This window comes from Amblyomma americanum, chromosome 6 (genome assembly GCF_052857255.1).
Source record: "Amblyomma americanum isolate KBUSLIRL-KWMA chromosome 6, ASM5285725v1, whole genome shotgun sequence".
Taxonomy (NCBI): domain Eukaryota; kingdom Metazoa; phylum Arthropoda; class Arachnida; order Ixodida; family Ixodidae; genus Amblyomma; species Amblyomma americanum.
This window is the reverse complement of record NC_135502.1, coordinates 80,980,383-81,002,802: the sequence shown is the minus strand read 5'-3', so window position 1 is coordinate 81,002,802 and position 22,420 is coordinate 80,980,383. Positions and strand designations below refer to the sequence as shown.

The 22,420-nt window shown below is 46.1% G+C and overlaps 1 protein-coding gene and 1 long non-coding RNA gene across 2 annotated transcripts; both read left to right on the top strand.

Annotated features, from left to right (window-relative positions):
* The first annotated feature begins 222 nt into the window (after positions 1-222).
* Positions 223-10,951, top strand: LOC144094802 (uncharacterized). Its single transcript, XR_013306578.1, has 3 exons — positions 223-436; positions 4,798-4,959; positions 10,694-10,951. It is a non-coding gene; the product is annotated as an uncharacterized LOC144094802 (long non-coding RNA).
* A 2,226-nt stretch (positions 10,952-13,177) lies between these two features.
* Positions 13,178-16,939, top strand: LOC144095341 (uncharacterized). The gene is made up of 3 exons (XM_077629106.1): positions 13,178-13,499; positions 15,714-15,862; positions 16,166-16,939. The coding sequence occupies exons 1-3, from the start codon at positions 13,178-13,180 to the stop codon at positions 16,937-16,939; spliced, it is 1,245 nt and encodes a 414-aa protein (XP_077485232.1).
* The last annotated feature ends 5,481 nt before the right edge of the window (positions 16,940-22,420 follow it).

Below are 22,420 nucleotides of genomic sequence, written 5' to 3'. Positions count from 1 at the left end.
GTGTTATTTTATTTTCTTAAATGCTGCAGGATGAGAGCCTGATTGATCGTATTACTAGTCATGGTCTTATAAGCCGCCAGGTCATACACGTGTTGCGTGGTAGCCAGTGCTCTGAGGACACGACTGTAGTTGTCATTGCTCGAGATTTATGCGCAGTGTTTCATTAAAAAAAAAGGAAAAAGCTGTCAAGCGCGTCTAGTTTGCTTCACATTTGCAGCTTCGACTACAGCCGTCCGCTTGTGCCCTTTGTGAGGCAAGCAACCATAGCACTTTAAAAGCTTTGCTGCGCATAAGGGTAAACACGAGCAAGTCGACATTCGACCGCAGTAGGTTCTGCATCAAGTGTGTTGAGAAGACGCCGCACGTTTTTCTCCTGTGTGTGACCAACTGTCAAGGAACGCACGCTTACTAATAGTGATCCTTATTATCGCACCTGGTAAGCGAAGTTCTGATAGTTTTACTTTGTTCGCTATTTTATGACGTGTAGTCTGCGTATGGACGTCATTCTATTTTTTAGCCCGTCCGAGATCGAGTATGCAAGCATTATCTTATACTTTTTTAAAGGTGCAAATTTTCGTTAGGTCGCGTCCTCATCGTGTTGCGCTACACTTACAGCATACGCTTTAACGCTTTAACATCTAATTGAGTAAGCTGTAATTTGGACTGAAGAGGAATTTGGAATTCCTTAATCTCACTATTTCGACGTCAGGATTTCTTGTGTCATTGTGGGCGACCATAGACAATGGAACCAGCACTGATCACCTTCCTATAATCTATTATTTTCTCCTTTCAAAATTGGACTAAGGGGCTCGCCAGAGGCGCCTTGTAAATTATGGAAGCTGTGAATCCGCCCTTCGGTCTTCCCTTTCGTCTTTAAATTCTTCTAACTCTCAGCCACATGCGCCGTCTGTGGTGCCCATGGTTGCACGATTCCATTCAACCTGCTGAATTTTCTGTTGCCTCGTGTAGTCCGCCGTCAAATTCCTTGTGATTCACAGCCCCAGAAAGCTGCGTAGAGAAGTTTGAGAAAAAAATCATACCTTTTATAATTAGATACAATCAGAGTTTCACGCTGCACCTATTAAATGCCCTCGGGCAACAGCAAAGCAAGATATTATGCCGACTTATATTCCATTTCTTCCAATTCCAATCACCGGCCTACTTTTTTAGATTCTTGCGCAGCGCTAGAGCGAGAGAGAGAGAAAGAAATGAATGAAAAGGCAGAGAGGTTACCTATGCGACGCTCAGTATGCTACCCTACACGTGGAAAGGGGATCGGAGGGAGAGATAGAAAGGAGGCAGAGGAGGGAGATCACTATTTCATGCGTCCGTAGGCCAATACTAGCAGGGTACACAGGGCACACACCGAAAGTTAGTAACCTCTAACTCAGTCCTGAGTCTTTCAGGAAGTTTAAAAGCGCTTTCACAGCTGCGCTAAATATCCGCAGCAGGCTATGTGGTCCTCATCTGTGGTGCTGAGCCCTAGCGAGGTGGCTGACTCATTCGGTGCCCTTGGTCGCGGTCTAGCAGATCTTTTTTCGTCGTCATGCCCGAAGCCTCTCTCGTTCCCTGTTAGAGTGACCGATTTTTCTGGTGTGTCTATGCCTGAGATGGCAGCTGCAATCTCAGCAACCCGCTCTTCGGCCCCTGGCACAGATGGTACTACTTCTGGCATGTTCAAAACACTGCTCAATGTTTCTTTGCAGGAAGTACTGAAAATAATTAACTGCTCCCTGAGATATTTCTGCATTCCTTGCTCCTGGAAGTTTATTAAGGAAAACTATAGTTTGGGCTAGTTGGTTCATGATTTACAAAGAAAACGTCGCTAAATACGGGGACAAAAGGGAAACAGACACGATAGGAGCAGCGCCAACTTACAACTGAATTTTATTTCGCGTAAAACCTGCCCTTTTGTAAGCCACCACGCCGTAAGAACCGTGCAATCACGCATTCGCAGTCACGAAGCCAACACGCGCCGTACAACAGATCACTGAAAGAGATCTAATACATGAAGCCCGATAAGTGCCCACGTAACACATTTTATCATGGCCATCTGGAAGAAAAATATAACAAACAGCTCTACAGAAGTATGAAAATTAAACGATCATGACCACGAAAATCCTTAAAAACCGAAAACTATACAATCATCATCACTCCTCAAGCGGTTGTATAGTTCCGCCTCCATCCGTAAACTTCTCCTGGAAATTCTTTTTAAAAAACTACGTATATCTATGACCTCCAATATTTTTCTCGTTTGGCGATACTCAGCAGGGCTGCGGCAACAGGGTAGCTCGCTCCGCTGTTCACAAATTCTTTACTAGCTTGGAAGAATTCCCTGCTAGATGCACCGATTCCGCTCCCTCCCTTTCCTTTTTTTATCGTTCCAAAATGTTTGTTTTTTGATTAGTTGTGTTTTCTTGCCTCTCCTACTATATTCTTCCATTTTTTCTGATTCTTTATTTATATCACGCATTCTATTATCTACTTTCAAAGCTTACATGTGAGGCCAGTCCCCGTCGAGGGTATGTGCCATTCCAAAGGCACAACAACAAGAAGCTGGTGCATTCGTTGTTAGAATAACAACAACAATGGGCCGTTCTTTGAGCAGCCTCGATAACAGCTGCGCCGGCGAGCAGAGTAGGTTGACCTTTGGCGGCTTGAGCTGAGCTCCACTTCGAAAAGCTTGTCGTAAACTTGCCCACAAGCGCATGAGTCGATGGTGGGAACATCCTGAAGTACGTGCACGTGAAGCACATCGAAAACGGCCCGCTAAAACTATTCTGAAATCTGACGCCGTTGCACCGCCAAGAGTAGATGCTAGCGACGACACTCTGGGGTTCGTGTCAATGTGAAGTAAGCTGCCAATACAAGATGTCAAGCAAAATTTCAAGATGCTGTACTTACACGTTCCAGCGCGAATTCAGCAATAACCCACTTGTTCACCCAAGTCCTGTCCATGACGCACTTTGACTTTACAAGGACATCCTACTGCTCCCCGAGCACTGCCAATCAGTTCAGTTCATCTAGACACAACAGACAGGCAAACCGCAATGGAGCCACTGGGTGTTCGAGCGCCATTTCAATGCCATCCCGTTCTGCACTCTAGGTTCCGTCAGCGGTACTGCCAAAGATAGTGCAAGGTTCAATGTTGTATGTGTATGTTTAACGGCCACCATCATCAGCAGGACCATGGGGGGACGGAACTGCATGCCCAGCAAGTGCATAATATTATTTTTTATTGTCACTCGAATTTTTTTTTTTTTCAGTGAAGCCACCAGCTTGGTCAAACGTCTTTTCTTTCCTTCGCCGATTAGTTTTAGCGACTTAGGGCAATTTTTCGCTGAAACCAGGAAAGCCCTTCTTAGCGGACCTTTAGCAGTACATTGAATAAATAAAAATATAAAGACAATAAGGCTGAGAATGATGGCGAACACATGTTATTCGGTGCTAGCGCTGGACTTCTACTGACATATTACACGGGCAAGCGCGAACACTCTCCATAGCGGCTGCTGCTGCTGTTGCTGACAGGAAGAATGGAATGTGAAGTGCACGGGCCTGCCTACTCGCTCAAGCCGAGCCACGCTCGCTGCCACGTGCCGAAAGTAGGAGAGTTGCAAGATATGAGAGCAAAGAAGGAAAGAGAAGACGCGCTAGTACACCCGGGTTTATACGGTTTAATATCTGGCTAGAGCGGAAGAGGTGAGGCAAGGTAGTTCGACAGAACGCATAGAAACATGGCAGTTGCAATGCTTCCAGTGACTCTGCATGAGAGGACAAGCGTGCATCTCTTGGCGCAAAAACGAATCTACTGGCTAGCGAAACAACACAGAAATAAATTTTTTCCTCGAATTCATATCCCGTAAACTTCACGAATGTAGAGCAGAACAAAAAAAGACAGAAAAAGTGTATACAGTTTTCCTCGTGCGTCTGTTTCATCCGCTTTATTTTGTGTTTTCTGCAATGCACTATTTCACCGCCTAAAATCGGCATGACAGCTCATGCATCAATACGTACGGGTAACAAAGCGCCATTTCAAGCCGCGCGCTATTCCTCTGAAACTTGTCATCCTCTATATTGAAAAGTTCTTATGTGCTCATTAACCGCAGCTATCAATTAGCCTGTCTTTCCGTTTTAAAATCTGGCCAACAAAGGCCGTTCTTTTTTTGGAAGCCGTCATGAGTTCCCCGTCAAAGCTGCTGTTCCAATTAAAGCGACGCTGCTGTGATGCAGCAAGAAATGGGCGCTGAAGATTTGTGACATCCAGCGAGCTCCGACGAGTTAAAAGGACAGCTTTCCATCGGTTGGTTTATGGGACTGGAGAACAGAGTAATTTTTTTCATGACGTGTAAGGTCTTCAAAAAACTGTTACAAGTAGCTAGTGCCATCGCATCAGCCCTGAAGACAATTATAGTCATTTGCAGTCCATGGCAGATAAGCGCCAGCAGAAGAAGGAAATTGTTACTCATCTTTTTCGGGAGAATTTTCCTATACATCTGTGATCATTTCATGACGGGTCAGTTTTGTTCGGCGGTATTGGGTAGTGCAGAGTGTAAGCGGGAGCGTTGGCCCCGCGTTTGAAGTGCTGAAATTGTATATGCTATATGGCTGTCGGTACATTTTGTTCTTTGCCAACAAGAAGTGTCAGTAAACTTGCACAAAATTAAAAGCTGTCAAAGAGCGTCTGGTTCCCTTCAGATCTCGGTTTTTTTTTCAAAGAAAGAAGTCGTCCGTATGCAGCGCTTATTAGGAAAGAAGGAATTTCACTTAAAATATTTTTCTTTTTGGCAACGAATACAGTATAGGCGCTGATAACTTCGCATGTCATCGACATCCGACGTTGAAGCACTGAAGGAACTGCATAAGGTGAACTGAGAACAAACGAAACATTTCTCGCTTATTGTGGGAAGAAGTCATCAATGAAGGCACTGCTCTTTACAATATTCCTTCTTGTTGCAGCAGGTAAGCAAGGCTCTCATTTCTTCTATGTTCTTGCTTTGTAACGACTCCTCTTATTGCTGACGATGGATATCACTGGCTCTATTTCTCGCCGCCTGAGGTCCTGAAACTAGTATTACGCTTTCCTCTTAAGTGCAAAACAATGACATTATTACGAATATAGAGCTCCACTTTCTCTAGCATCTGTTTAATGACAATAGAAATAAGCGTTCGGTAGAATCTCCTGGTGCCCTGCTACGCGCAACGCATGCTTTATATTAAAAGAAAAAGCTGATTCTTTGAGAATCGGTATAATATTCTATGTCACTGGCGTGTAAAAGGAGTTGTGTTGTGGTGTTAGCATGATCCCAAACAATGAAAAATTGGAAAGCAGACATGAGTACAAAAGGTCACGTGTCTAAGCCTAACATTTTCACAAAGTAACCGCGGAGGAACAAGCAACAAGACGTTCACGCGCACATTCAGCCAGTCACTCGTGCCCTGCGTTTCAAGAGGAGCCTCAGATTGTGGCGGTTCAGGGGCTCGCATCCTCAGCATCCATGTAGCGACGGCTCTGGAAGGTCTTGAAGGCTAGCGTCGTGGCTCATCACCGATGGATCGGTCTGCCAGCTGGGATGACATAGCCTTGCGGAAAAACCTCGCCATCGACGCTTGCCGGTCACTGTCTCCTCTACGAAGGCCACCTTTCCACTTCTTGTGTGTCAACTCAAAGTTTGCGACGTGACCACGCATTCCCCTCTGACCGAAGCGACACTTTCTTCCCATCGTCCTCTCCCCTTCGAGGTTCTTTTCAGGCATCAGACGTACGTCTTTGGATTTATGCTTCCTGTTCCGCATCACGACAATTAGCAACGCATCAAACTACAACTGGTCTAAAGCTGCTTTTCAATAAATCTTTCAAATCACGACAATTATCAGCGCATCAAACTACAACTGGTTTTAAGCTGCTTTTCAAGAAATCTTTCAAAACAACTTTAAAAAAAAAATCAAGTCTCCTCTGGTCAGGTGGTAAATTCATTTCAGAAAATAAAAGGCAATGCCGACCAGTGGATTGGGCCAAAAGATTAAGTTGGGGCTTCCATACCGCGGAAAATTTGTTCATTGAAAGCTAAGCTTGCAACGTGGCTCTTAAGCACGTTCCAATAATGGTCCGAGGGATCTTGCACACATTGGTGGAAGATTACTGTCGCACCAATCAAATGTTATTTTTGTGGTCTGCACATCGAGACACCTGAGATATTGGCGTGAAATCCTCTTCCTTTCCTTTGGCGATGACGGAAGCCTCATCCCAAAGAAATCATGTTTTGCCGATACGGCGCGCTCTGAAAGTGCGCTGGAAACAGCTTTCTTGTTTGCCACGTTGTCCATGTGCTGTTTCCATCGCTTTTCAGAATTCCCGATCTCACATAAGTAAACATGGTCACACCCATCGGAGGAAATCTTGTACATGACACCCGGAATATTTCTTTCTGAGCTTGTCCTTCAATTTCACCAACTCATGCCGTAACTTGCGGATGGGAATGTGGGCAACCTACAATCGTTCACACACCTGTCTACACAGCTCGAGCGGCACGCTCTGTTCGACATTTATGACAATCGCCGCTGCCTGGCCGTCTAGATATAGCGTTTAAAGACATAAAAGCTAAATATGATCCATGTGAACGTTCATGCACAATAAGGTCTCGTTTCCAGCTCTAGGCCACTTGCAAATGACGCAAGTACAATACCTATAGCGGCGCCACTCGAACGCTCTAGGCAGGTGTGTGGCAACTGTCTGTACGCAGGACACGTTTCAGCACTTCACTTATGCCAGGTACATAAGGTAGGAAGATGCTTGGTCGGCTGTGTCTACCAACCGGTTTCACTGGATGCATCGATCGACGCTCCACGAAATCCACAAATTTCTTGGCGTAGCCACAACTCTTCCACTCACGGCGCACTTGCATCAGGTCTGTGGTATCGTATTAGGGTGTTGCGCAGATTTTCCGGGACCCTTGAATGGTCGAAGCCGCAACAGCGCGTTTGTAGCAATCGGGGTTCACTGAGTTGAAATGCACGTGCCTCTTCGCGTACGTGTTCTTCCTAAAGACTTCGAATGAAAGCAGGCGGCCATCTCACTCCACTGAGACATCCAAAAAAGGCAGTCGGATGGCAACCTCCACCTCGGCAGTAAACTTAATATACTCTGCAATGCTGTTTATGTGCTCTCTGAAGGTGGCGAGAACGTCCTTCTGGATGATACAGAGGCAATAATGAATGTACAGCAGGAAGACTTTAGGCAGAAGTTGGAAAGAAGCCAGAGCCCGGTGTTCTATGACTTCCATTGTAAGGTTGGCGGCCGTGACAGAAATCTAAATGCCCATTACAGTTCTGTGAACTTGTTTGTAGAACGCGCCCTGAAAGACGAGTATTTCAAGGCAAAATTTCAAAAGTATCAGGGGGTACTGCGCATCCAAAGGTGGTATTTCGCCGAGCTTCTCGCCACCCTGAAGGCGACCGCGTATGCATCCACCGCAAGTTCCACAGGGACGCTGGTGAACAGAGACTTCACGAAAAAAGGCATCATGAAATTGTCGTCGTCCAGCTTGACGTCAAGGACCCTTTCAATAAACTCGTACGAGTATCGTATAAATGCGGATCCTATTCCAGCCAGTGGCCAAAGACACGGTGAAGGTAGTCCGACAGCTGGCATAGACGTTAACGGGTCTTCTATCGTTCGAATAAGGACGTGCGTCATGTGGATGCTCGGCATACCATATAAAGCAGATGCGGACCGATTGTCCCGAGCATGCCCTATTCTCGATCATGTTGCATGTTCCTTTCCGAGGATCGATGGAAGCGGTTTGATGTAATGATTGGTGGCTGTAGTCCTGGACTGTTCCATATTTAGCGAAATTTCTATATATGATAGTGTAGTGGATGCTTAAGCTGCGTGCAAGAGAACATTACTGAAACGCGTCTGCATATGTTAAAGAGACGTTAGCAAAAATGACCAAGACACTAGCTTGCTTGCATCATAAGTCATTCAGCAATGAATCATGAATTCAATATGTACACATTACAAATTATCTAAAATCTCAACAGGAAAATCTCAACACTCGAGATAATGTGTTAAATTAGATGCATGGCGTAATCAGCGCCCATCACACAGTAATTGTCATTACCCTTTTTATGTTTCAAGCAAATCAAAGACGTTTCAAGCAAAGGGTTCATGGGGCCTTATTTAGCCTTTTTGAACGCGGAAAAACAGCACGCAAGACAATCTTTGTCACAGAAATCTCTACGAAGCAATCAAAGGAATTCTGCTGCACACGTTCGAAGCATAGGAACTAAAACCAAGTTCCTAAAAGTCTTCAAATCATATTTCGGTGGACGTCAAAAGAAAGCATAGAAAAAAAATGCGCTCAGAGGTTCCTTCAAAATCAACTTAAATTTAGCGGAAGGTCGCTAGCCCTAGCCTTCCTTTTCCGCAGCTTCTCTTAGAGGCTGTTGCTTCAATCGGCTAAGCAGCACGACTGTTTTTTTAATGTGTATTTAGACCATTTCTGTTTTAAATTTGCTGGAAAGAACACTGATTCCAACTTCGTGAAATTTTTATTTTGAGTAAAAATGGATTTTATGGCTCTCTCCGGCTATGTTGATATATGTCATGCAGAAAAAGCCGTATTCGAAGTTGAGAAATTGAATTTAAAGTTTTCCCTGCCACTAGGTTAAAACACGCGACGTCAAGACCGGATACTACCCCATGATCACCGCTTAGTATTTAATTGCAGTCAAACCCAGCCTCTGAGATCCGCATTAAAAAACGTCTTAACGCATCGTGGTTTGCTTGCGAAAACGGCCGGTGATAGCGACACCTGCTTTGCATTTTTTTTTTCCTTTTCGAGTTCCTTCAGTCCCGTGTTCAATAAAATTAAAGCTTCTCACCTAAGAAAGCGGTCGGTCTGCTTACACAGGCCAACTCAATTTGTCCTCATTGTTCTTTCAAAACCTTGCGGCAGAAGTTTCTTTTTTGGGGGGAGGGGGGGCGGGGGGCGGGGGGGGGGGGTTGTATCTTGCACTAAACGACTGAATTTTTTGATCAACAAGAAATGATCTACGGTGACTGCAATGGTAGAAAGATAATTAAGGTATTACATGAGCTGTGTTGCGAGTGTGGAACCACGGTCTGTCCCCTTCATTAGCATACATGGTGCTATTTCCACCAGGCGTCTTTTTCGTTAGGAATAGATGACCTTCGCGTTTAGGGGGAAATCGTACGTGGAGGTGGATATTCAGCCCCTGGGCACTCAAGTGAATTCTGTCGTATATGTGTGTGTGTGTGTGTGTGGGGGGGGGGGGGGGGGGGTATTTTTCGCTCACGAGTCAGGACGGGGCGCTTTTTAGCCTCAAGCATGGATAGCAAGACTGAGACAGAGAATGGCTATAATGTGCCAGGGCGGCTATTCCTGAAACTTACAGGTAGTGCTCAGTGAGTTGTGACTCCTGAGCTGGAAATTTTTAAGTTCCTAATTGAGAAGTACAAGGATGGTTACATCCCGATGGAAGTCTAGGAAGTCGTCTGTCGTCACAGGCCATCACTTTTCGATATGGTGACCACCACTGTAGCGGGGATGCGCGTCCGCCACTGGTGCACAATATTCTTTGCATGTCGTCACGAGTGGGCGCGTTCTGCCTCAGTAATCTCATCACGCCACCAGACATCTGATCATTTTCCCAAAGAAACAATGCTCTAAGGTGCGTTTTCTCTCGTGCGAAGAAGAGTTCGACCATTGATGCGCCGTTACGGTCTTCAAAACCCACCCTGAATATTTTACAGAGAATTAGACCGAGGGCAGAACTGCGCCACTTTTAGCGGAGACCATATCGGAAACTGAGGTACTCCGCATGAAAACGCCACTCGAAATGTTCATTGCAGTACAACTCTTATCATCTGTGTTACTTAACAAAAGGTTACACTCCATGAGGGATAACTTGTCCACCAAAGCTAGTAAAAGCTCGTGCTTTTGTTGCCTAACCCTTTGCAGCCCGATGACTTAGATTTGTGCTCGCGACTTCGCAATTTTTTTAAAGCATCTAGCACTGTTTTGACGAAGCGAGCGATGCCGGCAATATTTGCGATTCCTGCTTTACAGAACGAATGGATAATTTAGATTGTTCAAAGGAAAAGCGCTTGTCCAGAATGAGAAATAAATATTGATGGCGCAGTGTCCTACGCCGCACCTAGAAAGTCCTGTGTAGCGCGTCGTTCTCTGACGCGGTGTAATGTTTTACTAAAGGACGCCGTTGCTGAGTCGGGGTCGAGTTTATGGAGGAAAACCCGTGCTCAACACCATTTTTTTGAATAAAAACTTCGCAGAAATTCTTGGTTCAAATATCAGCGGTTCCCGCAGTTACATCCCCTCCCCCCCCCCCCCTTCTCCACCAAGAATGACCCATAAATCCGCACTTGCGCTCAGTTTTCATCCTGAAAACAGCTTATGATGATAAAAAAAATATTTTTTGAGCACAAGCATATTTGATACGAGGATAAGGTCGAATGTCGTGAGCGTGGAGTTGTGCAGCACGCCTGAATTGCTACAGTTCTTGCGACATTTATGTCGATATTGTGAAATAGGGAGTTCTAAATACACACTGACAGATATCCAGGCTTTTTTTTTAGAACTGCTGGTCCGAAAGCGCTACAGCAGCTGCCAAATACACCTCCAGTCTTCATTCGGCTGTTTTTGCTTTTCAGATCTCACGAATGGTTGTAATCAAGGCCATCATGACGACAGCAAATGTTCTGCCCCAGAAAACGGATGTCCAAAAAATGGTGAAGGCCCACTTCAACAGGTGTGGCTTCGGGGCAGAGACTTAACAACATGTTACAATGTTTCAACGCCCGGTTGCAACGGCCACGGGTTCAGTAAACTAGCGGATTGCCTTCTGTTCTGCATTAGTGAATAAAAGGCAGATAAAGAGCCACTCGGTGGCGAGCAATAATAAATGACCTTGAAACTCCTGCATGTCATTCGCTAAAGAAGGTTTTCGGGTTCAATGCGGAGAACACATTGATTCTCCTGCAACGGTGCACGCTTTAACCCGATACAACTTAAGAACGAGGCGCCATATGCCCGTCAAAGGAAGGCAAAGGCGGGCAAATGCCCGCCTCCAGTCAATGGCGTCGACCGATTGTCATTACGTCGAGAATAATCCCTTATTCGGGACTAAACCACCTTGAACCAGCCAGCCCACTGTGATGTCACGCTGCCAGTACGTAGTGAGAGCCAGTCGACGCTATTGTGTGGAGGCTATCTTTTGTGGGGCATTCTCCGCTTCGTTCCTTAGTTGTATCCAGCTACATAGTAGTGTATTTATCTGATTAGGACTGGCATAATCGTCAAACGTACTTTGTCATATCTCAAACGTTCGCGTGCAGCGAGGCACAACTACCCTAACTGAAATGTATAGAAGGTTTTAGCGGGAAGACTTAGGTAATTTTCAGAAAACAGCTTTGCAAAATATGATTGTTCCTTCGTGATAATGGCGGCCGCCGGCGGGGAATGATACAGAACTGGTGAGGTATTCTATATCAGCTGAGTAATCAACTGACATCTGCTAATATATGTTTTATTTACAGGAGTTAAGCATTTATTTATTATTGGTAAACTGAGGCCGGCCGTAAGTGCATCCAAAAGGGATCATTAGAGGCATGGCACATATAGAGCCGATCGTCCCGATGCGACACATGGCATGGCCTGTGAGGGACGCCGTATTGGAAGGCGCCGGATTGACTTCGGCCACCTTGGACTGTTTAAAGTTCTCTGGCATTGCCGCTTAAAATGCGCTAACAGCACTCGAGCGTTTCTGACCCAGCATTGAAATACGGCCGCTGCGGCTGGAATTTATAAAATGCGGCGATCTTTAGTTCAGAACACAGGACAAACGTGTCTCTCTTTCGTCCTTGTTGCTTCGCGCTGCCGCTTTCCGTGAGGATTCACCAACTAGCCCGCACCAAGATATTGAGTGCAGAGCCGAACACGCCACTGAGCCACCGCGCCGGGTGGACATTTAGCTGTGAAAAATATTTTTTTTTATTTGACGTTACGGGCTAGAAATTTCTCCGCTACTCTCTGCTCTCCGGAAGCATTAAAAAGGTTCTTGGCTATTGAGAAGCGCGCGTAGCCCCGTTCATATGCGTTTCATGAATCCGAAGAGCCATACTTAGCGGGCTAGCGGCGAAGAAAATGTTTTTTCCAACCCCTAATATAAGATACCGGGTTTACGCATGCCCAGCTTCAAGTTCCTAATAACAAACAAACGTCTGACTGCTGTAATTAAAAATTTTATTACAATATTGCAGTTAATTGCCATCTTAATTAGCGTATATCACCAGTTTTGTGACATCCGCCACCACCGCCATGCATGAACACGAAGGAACATTCACTTTATCATGAAACCCGATTTCTAAAAAAAATAAACCTTTCCCGAGAACACCGTGGATATACTCCGGCCGTTACAGAGCACCTCGCTGCTCTAAACATGTAAAAGTGCTTCTTCCATCCCCCCACCTCACAAACGCCACCCAAAGAACAACAGTTGTATTACTGCATAGTTCAGTGCAGCTCTCATTGAACGGTGTTAGAACCGTTAAAGAGAAAAAAACTGTTATTCTTTTTTGTGTATTTGGCTGTCGTTTGACGTCTGCATTTTGTAACACTGTACTTCTGACGCAGTTGCGTAAGTAGCGTAGTCAGTTACGTTAGATCGTCACGTTTTGCAGATGTAACCGTTAATAGCTAGAGTGAGAAAAACGGTACAGTGAATGGAAATTAAAATTAGAAACTTTAGTACTGCACCTTGCAATTTTTGTCATTTTGTTCTTTCTCATTCTCGAGTCTACTCTTAACTCTACGCAGGTAGCACACAAGTCAGTAGAGGCGTCTTTAGAAGTAGAGCTTATTAATGCAAAGGCGTTAAATGGCTCATCGGCATTGTAGCAGTGTGCACCGTCAGATACACGCGCGCACAAGACGGTCACTGCGCATGTCTCAGCTCAAGAGCTGGTGGTATAAATACCGGCGCACTTCGTAATAAAATTCATTCCTCGTTACCACATGTTTGCGTGCTACATGGTGTCAGAAGTGGGGCGCGGTTTCATACCGTAGCTTGTATGGCAAACGTAGCCACGCAGTCTGAAACTGTCCCAGTAGGAACGACCGCAACAGTTGGAAAAGAAATGGCGTCATCGATGCTTCCCCCACCGAAACCGCTGGACACAACGGGAGAGGCTTTTTACAGCTGGACCGTCTGGAAGAAAGAGTTCGACCTATATTCAACGGCCACGAAGCTGAGAGAGCAAGCAAAGGAGGTTCAAGCTGCCACGTTCCTTATGGCAACCGGCGAAGAGGCCAGGCGATTGTTCCACACTTTCACGTTTGGGAATGACGCCGACAAGCTCGACATCAAGATTGTCACGCAGAAGTTTGAGGACCACTTCAAGCCAACAACGAACCTGACATTCAACGAATTTCGCTTCGGCTCCAGGAACCAGCAAGAGGGTGAGTCGTTCAACGATTGGCTCACAGAACTTCGGACCCTTGCACAGCAGTGCGAGTTTGGCGCACTAGAAGACAGAATGCTACGCAGCAGAATTATTCTTGGAATCAGGGACAAAATTTTGCAGCAGAGACTCGTGTTGTAAAATCCGTCTTACAGCAAAGCTGTCGAAATCTGCCGTGCTAGCGAACAGGGCAAAGAACGTTTCAATGAAATACAGGACGCATATCCTGCCAGAATAGATGCAGTGAAATCAAAACCGAACGCTTGCTTTAGATGTGGTTTCGATGAACATAAAAGTGGAAACTGTCCCGCTCTGTGTAAACAATGCAACAAATGCGGATGCCGCAACTATTTCGCGCGTGCATGTCAAAAGCCATTGTCACGACCGCGCAACAAAGGACAAAGCGTACAAAAAGTTCACCTAACACAGGACGAAGAACTTTTTCTTAAAACGCTTGAAGTCCGTGCCGTAGATAGGGACGATCACTGGTCTGCAGGAGTCGTTATCGCAAGCATGTATGTAAGGTGCAAGATTGACACCGGTGCAAACTGCTGTGTAATGTCCGAGGCGATGCTAAGGCGTATAACATCCCAGCCTGCGCAGCTATGCTCCGCTACACTGCGCACGTTTTTTCGGCCACAAAGGAATTGCATCAAAAAAGAGTAAGCTGCCCGTTAGCCACAAATCACAGAGCACTGAAGCAGAATTTTATATCGTCAAGCCTGAGGTCCCAGTTACACTGAGCAGCTGCGTTGCTGAATGTCTTGGACTGATAAGCCGCATAGGTTTAATTGATGCGGTCGGTTGTAGTGACCCCCAGGAATTTGAAGACGTCTTTCTAGGCCTAGGAGAACTTAAGGGTGTCGCCTACCACATCCAGCTGAAGCCCGGTGCTCAAGGCACCGTTAAACCCGCAAGAAGAGTCGCGCTTGCCGTTCAAGAACGCGTGAAAGCAGAGCTCCAAAGAATGGAAAGTGACGGAGTCATAGCAAAGGTAACTGAACCAACTTCGTGGGCAAACCACATGGTGGTGGTGGTCAAAGGTGAAAAAGTACGCATATGCCTAGACCCATCAGATTTGAACAGGGCTATCCTTAGGGAGCATTACCACATGCCAACCCTGGAAGACATAGTACCGCGTCTGTCTGAAGCAAGGTACTTTTCTACCTTGGACGCGTCATCCGGGTTCTCGCAAGTGAAGTTGGACGAACCGAGCTCGCTCATATGCACTATGAGCACCCCGTATGGCAGATATAGGGTTTTGCGGATGCCGTTCGGCATAGCGTCGGCTCCGGGCGTGTTTCAACGAGCAATGCACGGAGTAATAGAGGGGCTTGCTGGTGTAGCCGTTGTTATGGATGGCATTTTAGTCTGGGGAAAAACACGCGAGGAGCATGATAGCAACCTGTCAAAGTTGCTCACACGGTGTAGAGAACACAACTTCAAGCTGAACAGAACAAAGTGTCACTTCTTGCAGCCCCGAGTATGCTACATGGGCCATGTACTCGCCAAAGAAGGACTCTGCCTGGACCCTGAGCGAGTGGACGACATCCTACAAGTACCACCACCAAAAAATCGTAAGGAGCTTCACGTGTTTCTCGGCATGGTGAACTTCGTGGTCCGTTTCGTGCCAAATATGTCCCCTCTGCCTGCTCCACTTAGAGAGCTTTTAAAGAAAGACATAGCATGGATTTGGTCAGACCCACAGGAGAGTAGTTTTCAACAGCTCCGTGCCAGCCTCATGCAAGCACCAGTCCTGGCATACTTTCAGCAAGACCAACCTGTGGTATTATCTGTTGATGCTAGCCAATACGGTGTCGGGGCCGTGCTTTTGCAAAACGGATAGCCTCTTGCTTACTCATCCCGTTCGCTGACCGCAGCCCAACAGCAGTACGCGCAAATCGAAAAAGAGACTTTGGCAATCGTCCATGGCTGTACAAAGTTTCAAGATTACATATTTGGACAACCAGGAGTAACGGTCGAATCGGATCACAGACCACTAGAAATGATATTCAAGAAGCCTTTATGTGAATGCCCGATACGCCTCCAACGCATGAGGCTAGTACTTCAAAAGTTCCCAATAATCGTTAAGTGCAAGCCAGGCAAAGAACTTCTCTTAGCTGACGCCCTCTCACGTTTTCCGAGTAAAGTAGAACTGGTAGAAGAAACTGAGCAGTTTGAAGTCAATTTGTTTCTTCCCTGCCGGTTGCAGACGAGCAGCTGCGAAACATCCGGGAGGAAACCGAAAAAGACTCACTTATGACGCAGTTGCTTTGTTACTCCAGCACAGAGTGGCCCGAGACAAGGCTACAAGTACCGGATGCCCTGCGACCGTTTTGGGCCTACCACGACGAACTGCATGTCGAGAACGGCCTACTGACCACATCCCGCCAGCCAAGCGCCCGGAAGTCCTCCACTTACTGCATGCGGCGCACGGGGGAGAATAGAAAATAAAGGCAAGGGCCCGACAGGTGATGCTCTGGCCCAACATGAATTCTGCTATCCGGGAGATTGGACTTTCTTGCCCCGTATGCCAGAAATACAAAAACAGAAATGCAAAGCTTCCAATGCTTAGTCATCCAGTGCCCAATTTACCTTGGCGGCCTTACTACGGGGGCAACGAGTACTTGATTCTAGTAGACTTTTACTCGTTTTTTTTTCGAGATACGCAAGCTTTACCACAAAACAGCGCAAGCGGTTATCCAAGCATGCATGGAAGTTTTTGCAACACACGGGATACCTGCCAAGATATGCAGTGATAACGGCCCCCCGTTCACCAGTGCAAAGTTCAGGTCATTCATATCTCATTTCTACGTCAATCATGTCACGTCCAGCCCCCACTATCCCCGTGGCAATGGCATGGCAGAGCGTGCCGTTCAAGAGGCAAAAAAAAAATGCTCGTTTGGCAAGTTTGAGTTTTGCAGCGCACTGCTAGAATGGAGAAATTCACCGAGAGACGACCTTCTGCAGTCCCCAGCCGAAAGACTGATGGGCCGCCGCACCAGAACGAGGCTGCCAGTGCTGGACTGTCATCTGGAGTCAAAGACTATTCCCACCGAAACAGTCCGAAGCCGTCCAGAAGACATTAGGAACCGACAACAGAAGTGCTACAACAAGTCGACCAGACACATCCCGGATCTAGACACAGGGTCTACAGTGTCCGTATATGATACTGTACAGAGAACCTGGGCCCCAGCAGTGGTTGTAGCTACTGCAAACACGCCGCGATCAAACATAATGGATGCTGGCAGCGGACATTTGCGTCGCACAAGAGAACATCTAAGAACTACGAAAGTAGAAATACAGGACCCTCCTTCAGAAACGGAACCGCCAGGCGATACTTCGATTCAGCCGGTAATGCCTGAAGACGTCCTTCGTAGAAGCACTCGACAACGTAGGGAGTCACAACGGTTTCCTTTGCCGGAACGCCGAACATAACCTTCTTTTTTTTTTCGGTTAAGAGAAGATGTAGCAGTGTGCACCGTCAGTTACACGCGCGCACAAGACGGCCACTGCGCATGTCTCAGCTCAAGAGCTGGTGGTATAAATACCGGCGCACTTCGTAATAAAATTAATTCCTCGTTCCCACATGCTTGCCTGCTACAGGCATGAAAACCCAGCGTCGCTGAAAACCTGGCGGCGTTACAAAACTTACGATTGGTCGAAACGGTGTGATGTCATCAAAATCGGGGAATATACGAAATATTAGCTAATAATAGTGCAGGTTCTTACAACAACAGCAACTACAAGAGAATAAATAGAATTATAATAGAACTGGAATAGACTGAAATATAACTGGAATAGAGTTAGAAGGAAAGTAGAACAGAATTTAAATAAAACAGCAATGCTTTCGCATTGCTCGCACTTAAGTCCCTTAAGTACTCCCGGTAATTTTTATCGGGTCAAACCTCAGTAGTTTCCTCGAGACTCCCCGTTAACAGGAATAATCCTAAAACATGCCTTGAAAAAGCACTGACATACAAGCGGGAATAGGTTCCATGGAACATGTTAACAAGGATCCAGACGCGTTACTTTTCTCCACCGCTGCAACAGAAGACGAGAGAACGCTTGCGCACTTTCGCACTGCTTTTGCAGCACTTGAGGCGACACACTCTTGCGCAGCGCATTGCCATCGACAAGGAAGCGCTCACACAAAGCTATTGAGTTCAGTGCCATATTTCTCATTCATCACTTTCCTTCGTGCGTGCAGCTCCAAGAAACTCGGAAACTCCACATATTGGAAGCGGCTGAAATGCGTTTGGAAGATACCAAATAGACAGCCAGTTTTTTTAAGCTGCAATTTTCAGGGCGGTATTTGACCTTTGTATGAATACAGGAACTGCAACGGCTAGTTGGTTCTCTTTTAAATGTTTTCTTCAAAGGTGCTGCGAAACAAACGGAAAGCTGACTACGTTTCATGCGCGGCGTCAGTCGGAACGGTTTTCACTTCGCTTGCTATCTGACCGCAAGGTGCGCTTCTTTCTATAGCAAAGGCATGTTCGGATGTTTACATTGCGAGCTCTGTACTGTTTGCGTGGAAGAACAGTGTCTTTGGAGGTGGTGTCCGGGCTGAGAGGGCCAGCTGCACTTCATAGCGGTTCTGGTAAAAGGATGATGATGAGCAAGGAAGGAGCGATCTTTGGCCGTTGAGTCTCGTTATTACGCGGAGTGTCATGATGCTCCTGCTAGGCGGCGGCTCCACTTTTTTCTCAACCGTGCACTTGAAAAATTGCCCAAGCCCAGCTCACCATTGCGTTCTGGCAGCGGAGCGCTGCTTCTGTATCTTTTTCACTCCAGCGGCTCCATGCCCTGCAGTGAAGAGTGATTATGCTTTTTCGTCCGAGTACGACGCTGGAGCTCAAATGAAAAAATTATTTTCTGACTTGAAACTAAAAAGGCTCCGATTAAAATTCCTGACATGAATGTTGTTTAATGTTGTGTGCAACCAACTACGTTTAATATTCCTACTTGGACAAACTCGTCATGCAGTCGACGGCTGGATGTTCCGCAAAAAGCGACTTTTTTTTCTTATTCGGCTGACGTTCCTTGCGCTTCGAAGCGATTTTATATGTCTCTTTGAGTCGTTCAGATTTTGCGAAAATAGTTCTAATAACTTTCGTGAGAACATAACAATTCATTTAAAAAAAAGAATTAACATTGTTTTCTACTTTCTCTAGCGTTTCGTTTTGGAAAAAATGAGACTTTCATTTCAAGTCGTAGTATACAATCAAAGAATGACTTAATCCCGCGAAAAAAAAAAGTTTATAGTCCTGCACGAGAAAGATAATTATTTCTATTTTTTTTTTGTTAGGCTGTGTTTTACTATCTGTCAGCGTAAGATGGCGGCAACGGCACAAAAAATCTTTTTCCGCAAAAACCCAGCTAGGATAATATTTACGATGGTAAAAACATGTGTCATGATTTTTTTCTTTTAGAAATCGAAGATGGCGTAGCGCTAAGGGCTCATTTGGCATTGAAGGAACCAATAGCGATCAGTTTATCTCATTTTCTTGCTTGTGTGGAAACATCATGGAGTGTGGGGAAAGGGGTGATGTGTAGCTATCGCTGTCACTCCTCCACTCAAGATAAAGACGGAAGATTTGGCAGCTTGCTTTCTTCGACATGTGCATATTTTTATGTCCGTCCTAATTTCTAGACATTAGCTGCATGGCACATACTTCTCTTTGCTTGAACAATGAGAGCATAATAGAATTCAGGGATCTCTGTCCTGGTCTTAGTTTTTCCTCGTTACTTTAGAAGCGATCTCTCGCTTCATTTCCTAGATCGCAAGATACGTGCTCCGGAGGAGGCGGTATCCCTCAACGCCTGGTTCACATTGCTTGAAAACTGTAAAGGTTGCTTTCTCGCAGCACTGCTTTGCCTTGCAAAAAATGCCAGCACAATGAAAGTGCACTCTTCCCACATAGATGTGGCTCAAGCCGTTGCCTAAGCTCTAGCTTATTTACTAATTACTTGTTTGTTCGTCTCCTCTGTACGCCAGAAAGCAAACCCAGACCAAAACGCATGTATTCTTGTCGAAGAGACGCAATAGCTATGGGAATTGTACTACATGACCGACAGCACATTAGTTCAAAATACGTTACGAAGCAAACTCCAGCAAGTGAAACAACTACTATACTGATGCGTGCATAGCAGCGTTTGATGCATAAAGATTATTGGAAGGCGAAAATTTATTTGTGATATCATGAGCGCTTTAGTTCAATTGGTTCGCTTTTAGTCTCGAACCAGGCACTTCTTCAATGCGTTAGTAGTTCGAAAATTTGTGAGCGATCAAACACAGTCGATAAAAGTATGGTTAATATGTTGTGCTTAAATATCCAGGCGCATTTAGTTTTGCTAGCCAAGAACTACTAAAGGATGTAACGGTACTGATCATAGAACGCTGTGGTCGAACAAGCATCAGCTCATATGCTGATTCCAGTTTTAGGGGGTCGCAGACGTTAAGTTGCAGATATAACACGAATAGTAAAGAGCTCCTTTCTTGACCGGCGTGCCGAAACAACCTCAAGAAGTATATCTGATTGTGATATTTAAAATTCTGTTACTTCAGGCTGCCCACGAGTTAATCTTTTCTGTTCAGACCACTCCAGATCATAGAGCATAGTCCAAAAGCATTTTTTGGCAATTTCTCATCATAAAAATGTCAAGCAGAATTTTTTGGTAGCGGTATGATCATGTCTAGTGCTCCCAGAATTATGTCCACCTTTGTGTTATCCTTAGCAGGGATGAAACTTCGCGACACATCCGTTCCATTGACGGCAAAGGCGGAAGTAACAGACATCTCTTCCTCGTTTCACCCGCCGCGGTGGCTCAGTGGTCAGGGCGCTCGACTACTGATCCGGAGTTCCCGGGTTCGAACCCGACCACGGCGGCTGCGTTTTTATGGAGGAAAAACGCTAAGGCGCCCGTGTGCTGTGCGATGTCAGTGCACGTTAAAGATCCCCAGATGGTCGAAATTATTCCGGAGCCCTCCACTACGGCACCTAATTCTTCCTTTCTTCTTTCACTCCCTCTCTTATCCCTTCCCTTACGGCGCGGTTCAGATGTCCAACGATATATGAGACAGATACTGCGCCATTTCCTATCCCCCCCCAAAAAAAACAATTATTATTATTATTATTCCTCGTTGCTTATAATGGTTTCACCCACTTGCACTTGTATACTGCGGGAAGGGCACTGCTCAGGAGAACTATCCCAAGGTCCTTACTCTTCATGCTACGTTCACCACACCCGGCCCGCTCATATGCAAGCGCATCGTTGTACTTCTCAGATGCTTTGGCCCTTTCCCTTGGGCAGTGCGAAGAAGGCGATCGATTTCTCCTCTTCATTTCGCGTTCCTGCTTGAACGTCCAACTTGTAGGTTAGACCACTGTTTTTTTTTTCTAATGCTCCTTTCTTTAACACCCCATGACTGCAAAGAGGCGACCAACTTGCGCAACTGCTGCAGCATTTCAGCTGTTGAGCCTCCCGCTAGGAAACGCACCCTTTATATCAACGGGGAGGCAACACTGCTGCTTATAAATTGCAAAATGTCTTGGATGTTTCTTTCTTCATGGTCATGGCTTAGTATCCTGCTTTGCATGCTGGATGTTAAAGCCGACCAATTAACCCCGTGATACAAGGCGAATCAATTCAGACACTTAAGCGGAAAAAATGTGATCACAACGAACGACTAAAACACTTTGCACGTATGACCGACATAAGAAGCCATGGCTACGTTTTTAGAGCCCAGTTTACGCTGGTTGTGCGCATGAAAAGTGATGGCTCTGAAAGGTATAAAGCAGGTTACGTTCCTAGTTTGTTTGTTTTCTTTTTTTTTTTTTGGGGGGGGGGGGGGGTCCATGCCACGTTTTGTACATATATCTTCGAACGTACGCAAGGCACTGCCCAACTGCGTCTCACCGACCCTGCCTCATCCAAATAATTCCATTTTAAACATCCCTGTATTAGAGGTACTCTTTGTAAAAGTTTTTCAGAGCCACTCCTACACACGCCTCAGAACTAGCGTAAACTGGTCTCTCAAGACGCGGGTGTAAGCTGTAGCCTCTGATGTTGGTCATGCGTGTGAAGTGTTCTAGTCGTTCGTTATGGTCATATTGTTACCGACACAATTGCAGGGCGGTGGACATCCGGGACAATAGCAAACACAGCACACCCCACTTCGTCTCCTGAATGTATCGACCATCATACAACTTACTTCCTCTAAGCAGTTACAGTTGCGGTAAGTTAACTTGAGAAGCTGGCATCTTTTTACGCCATTTTACGATCACAAAAGATTGCGCCAGCATAATAGCAGCAGTATTGAAGTGGAATCAGGCCGTGGTATTTGCTACGCAGACTTGAGTAGTCGCTATGAAATTATGGACACGAAAATAAAAAAACATATCCATAGCTGATGGGGAGGCTACCTTGCCCTCTTTATCGTGATCGCATGAGAAAGAAAACCAACCTGTGCCTGCTGCGTTCACTGAGAGAAACGAGCGCGACCACTGCAGTGGTAACTTTACTGCTCTAAAATTAGTATAAACGGCTCAGAAGTGGCAAGAAGTGCTTCTCAAAAGCTACGCTAGTGAATTCATGGAGCCACCGACTGGCATAAAGCCCGAGTTCACTTACGCCAGAGCAAGCATGACGCTCCAAGGCTGGACGGGACACAACCGCGTGAGGCGTTCTCCCGCACGTTGCGCGCCGCTGGCGCCGAGCGGAGTAAGGCCAGCTGTTAGCGCGGGCGGGATTTCTCAAGCCCAAGCCAAGCAAATCAGTGTTCCGCCCACTGGCACCACCCAGGTCGGTCGCAGCACCGACCCATTGTGGATAAGTTTGCCCTTTATTCAATATCACCTCTCCTCTGCCGGCGCCGGTGGACCTCTCACTTGTATAGCGACGTGTGCCCCACGG

Coding starts and splice junctions, on each gene's coding strand:
- LOC144095341 (XM_077629106.1), top strand. CDS start 13,178: ATGGCGTCATCGATGCTTCCCCCACCGAAACCGCTGGACACAACGGGA. Junction 13,500..15,713: donor CTCCAGGAACCAGCAAGAGG/GTGAGTCGTTCA, acceptor TGCCGGTTGCAG/ACGAGCAGCTGCGAAACATC. Junction 15,863..16,165: donor CCTACCACGACGAACTGCAT/GTCGAGAACGGC, acceptor TTTTTTTTCGAG/ATACGCAAGCTTTACCACAA.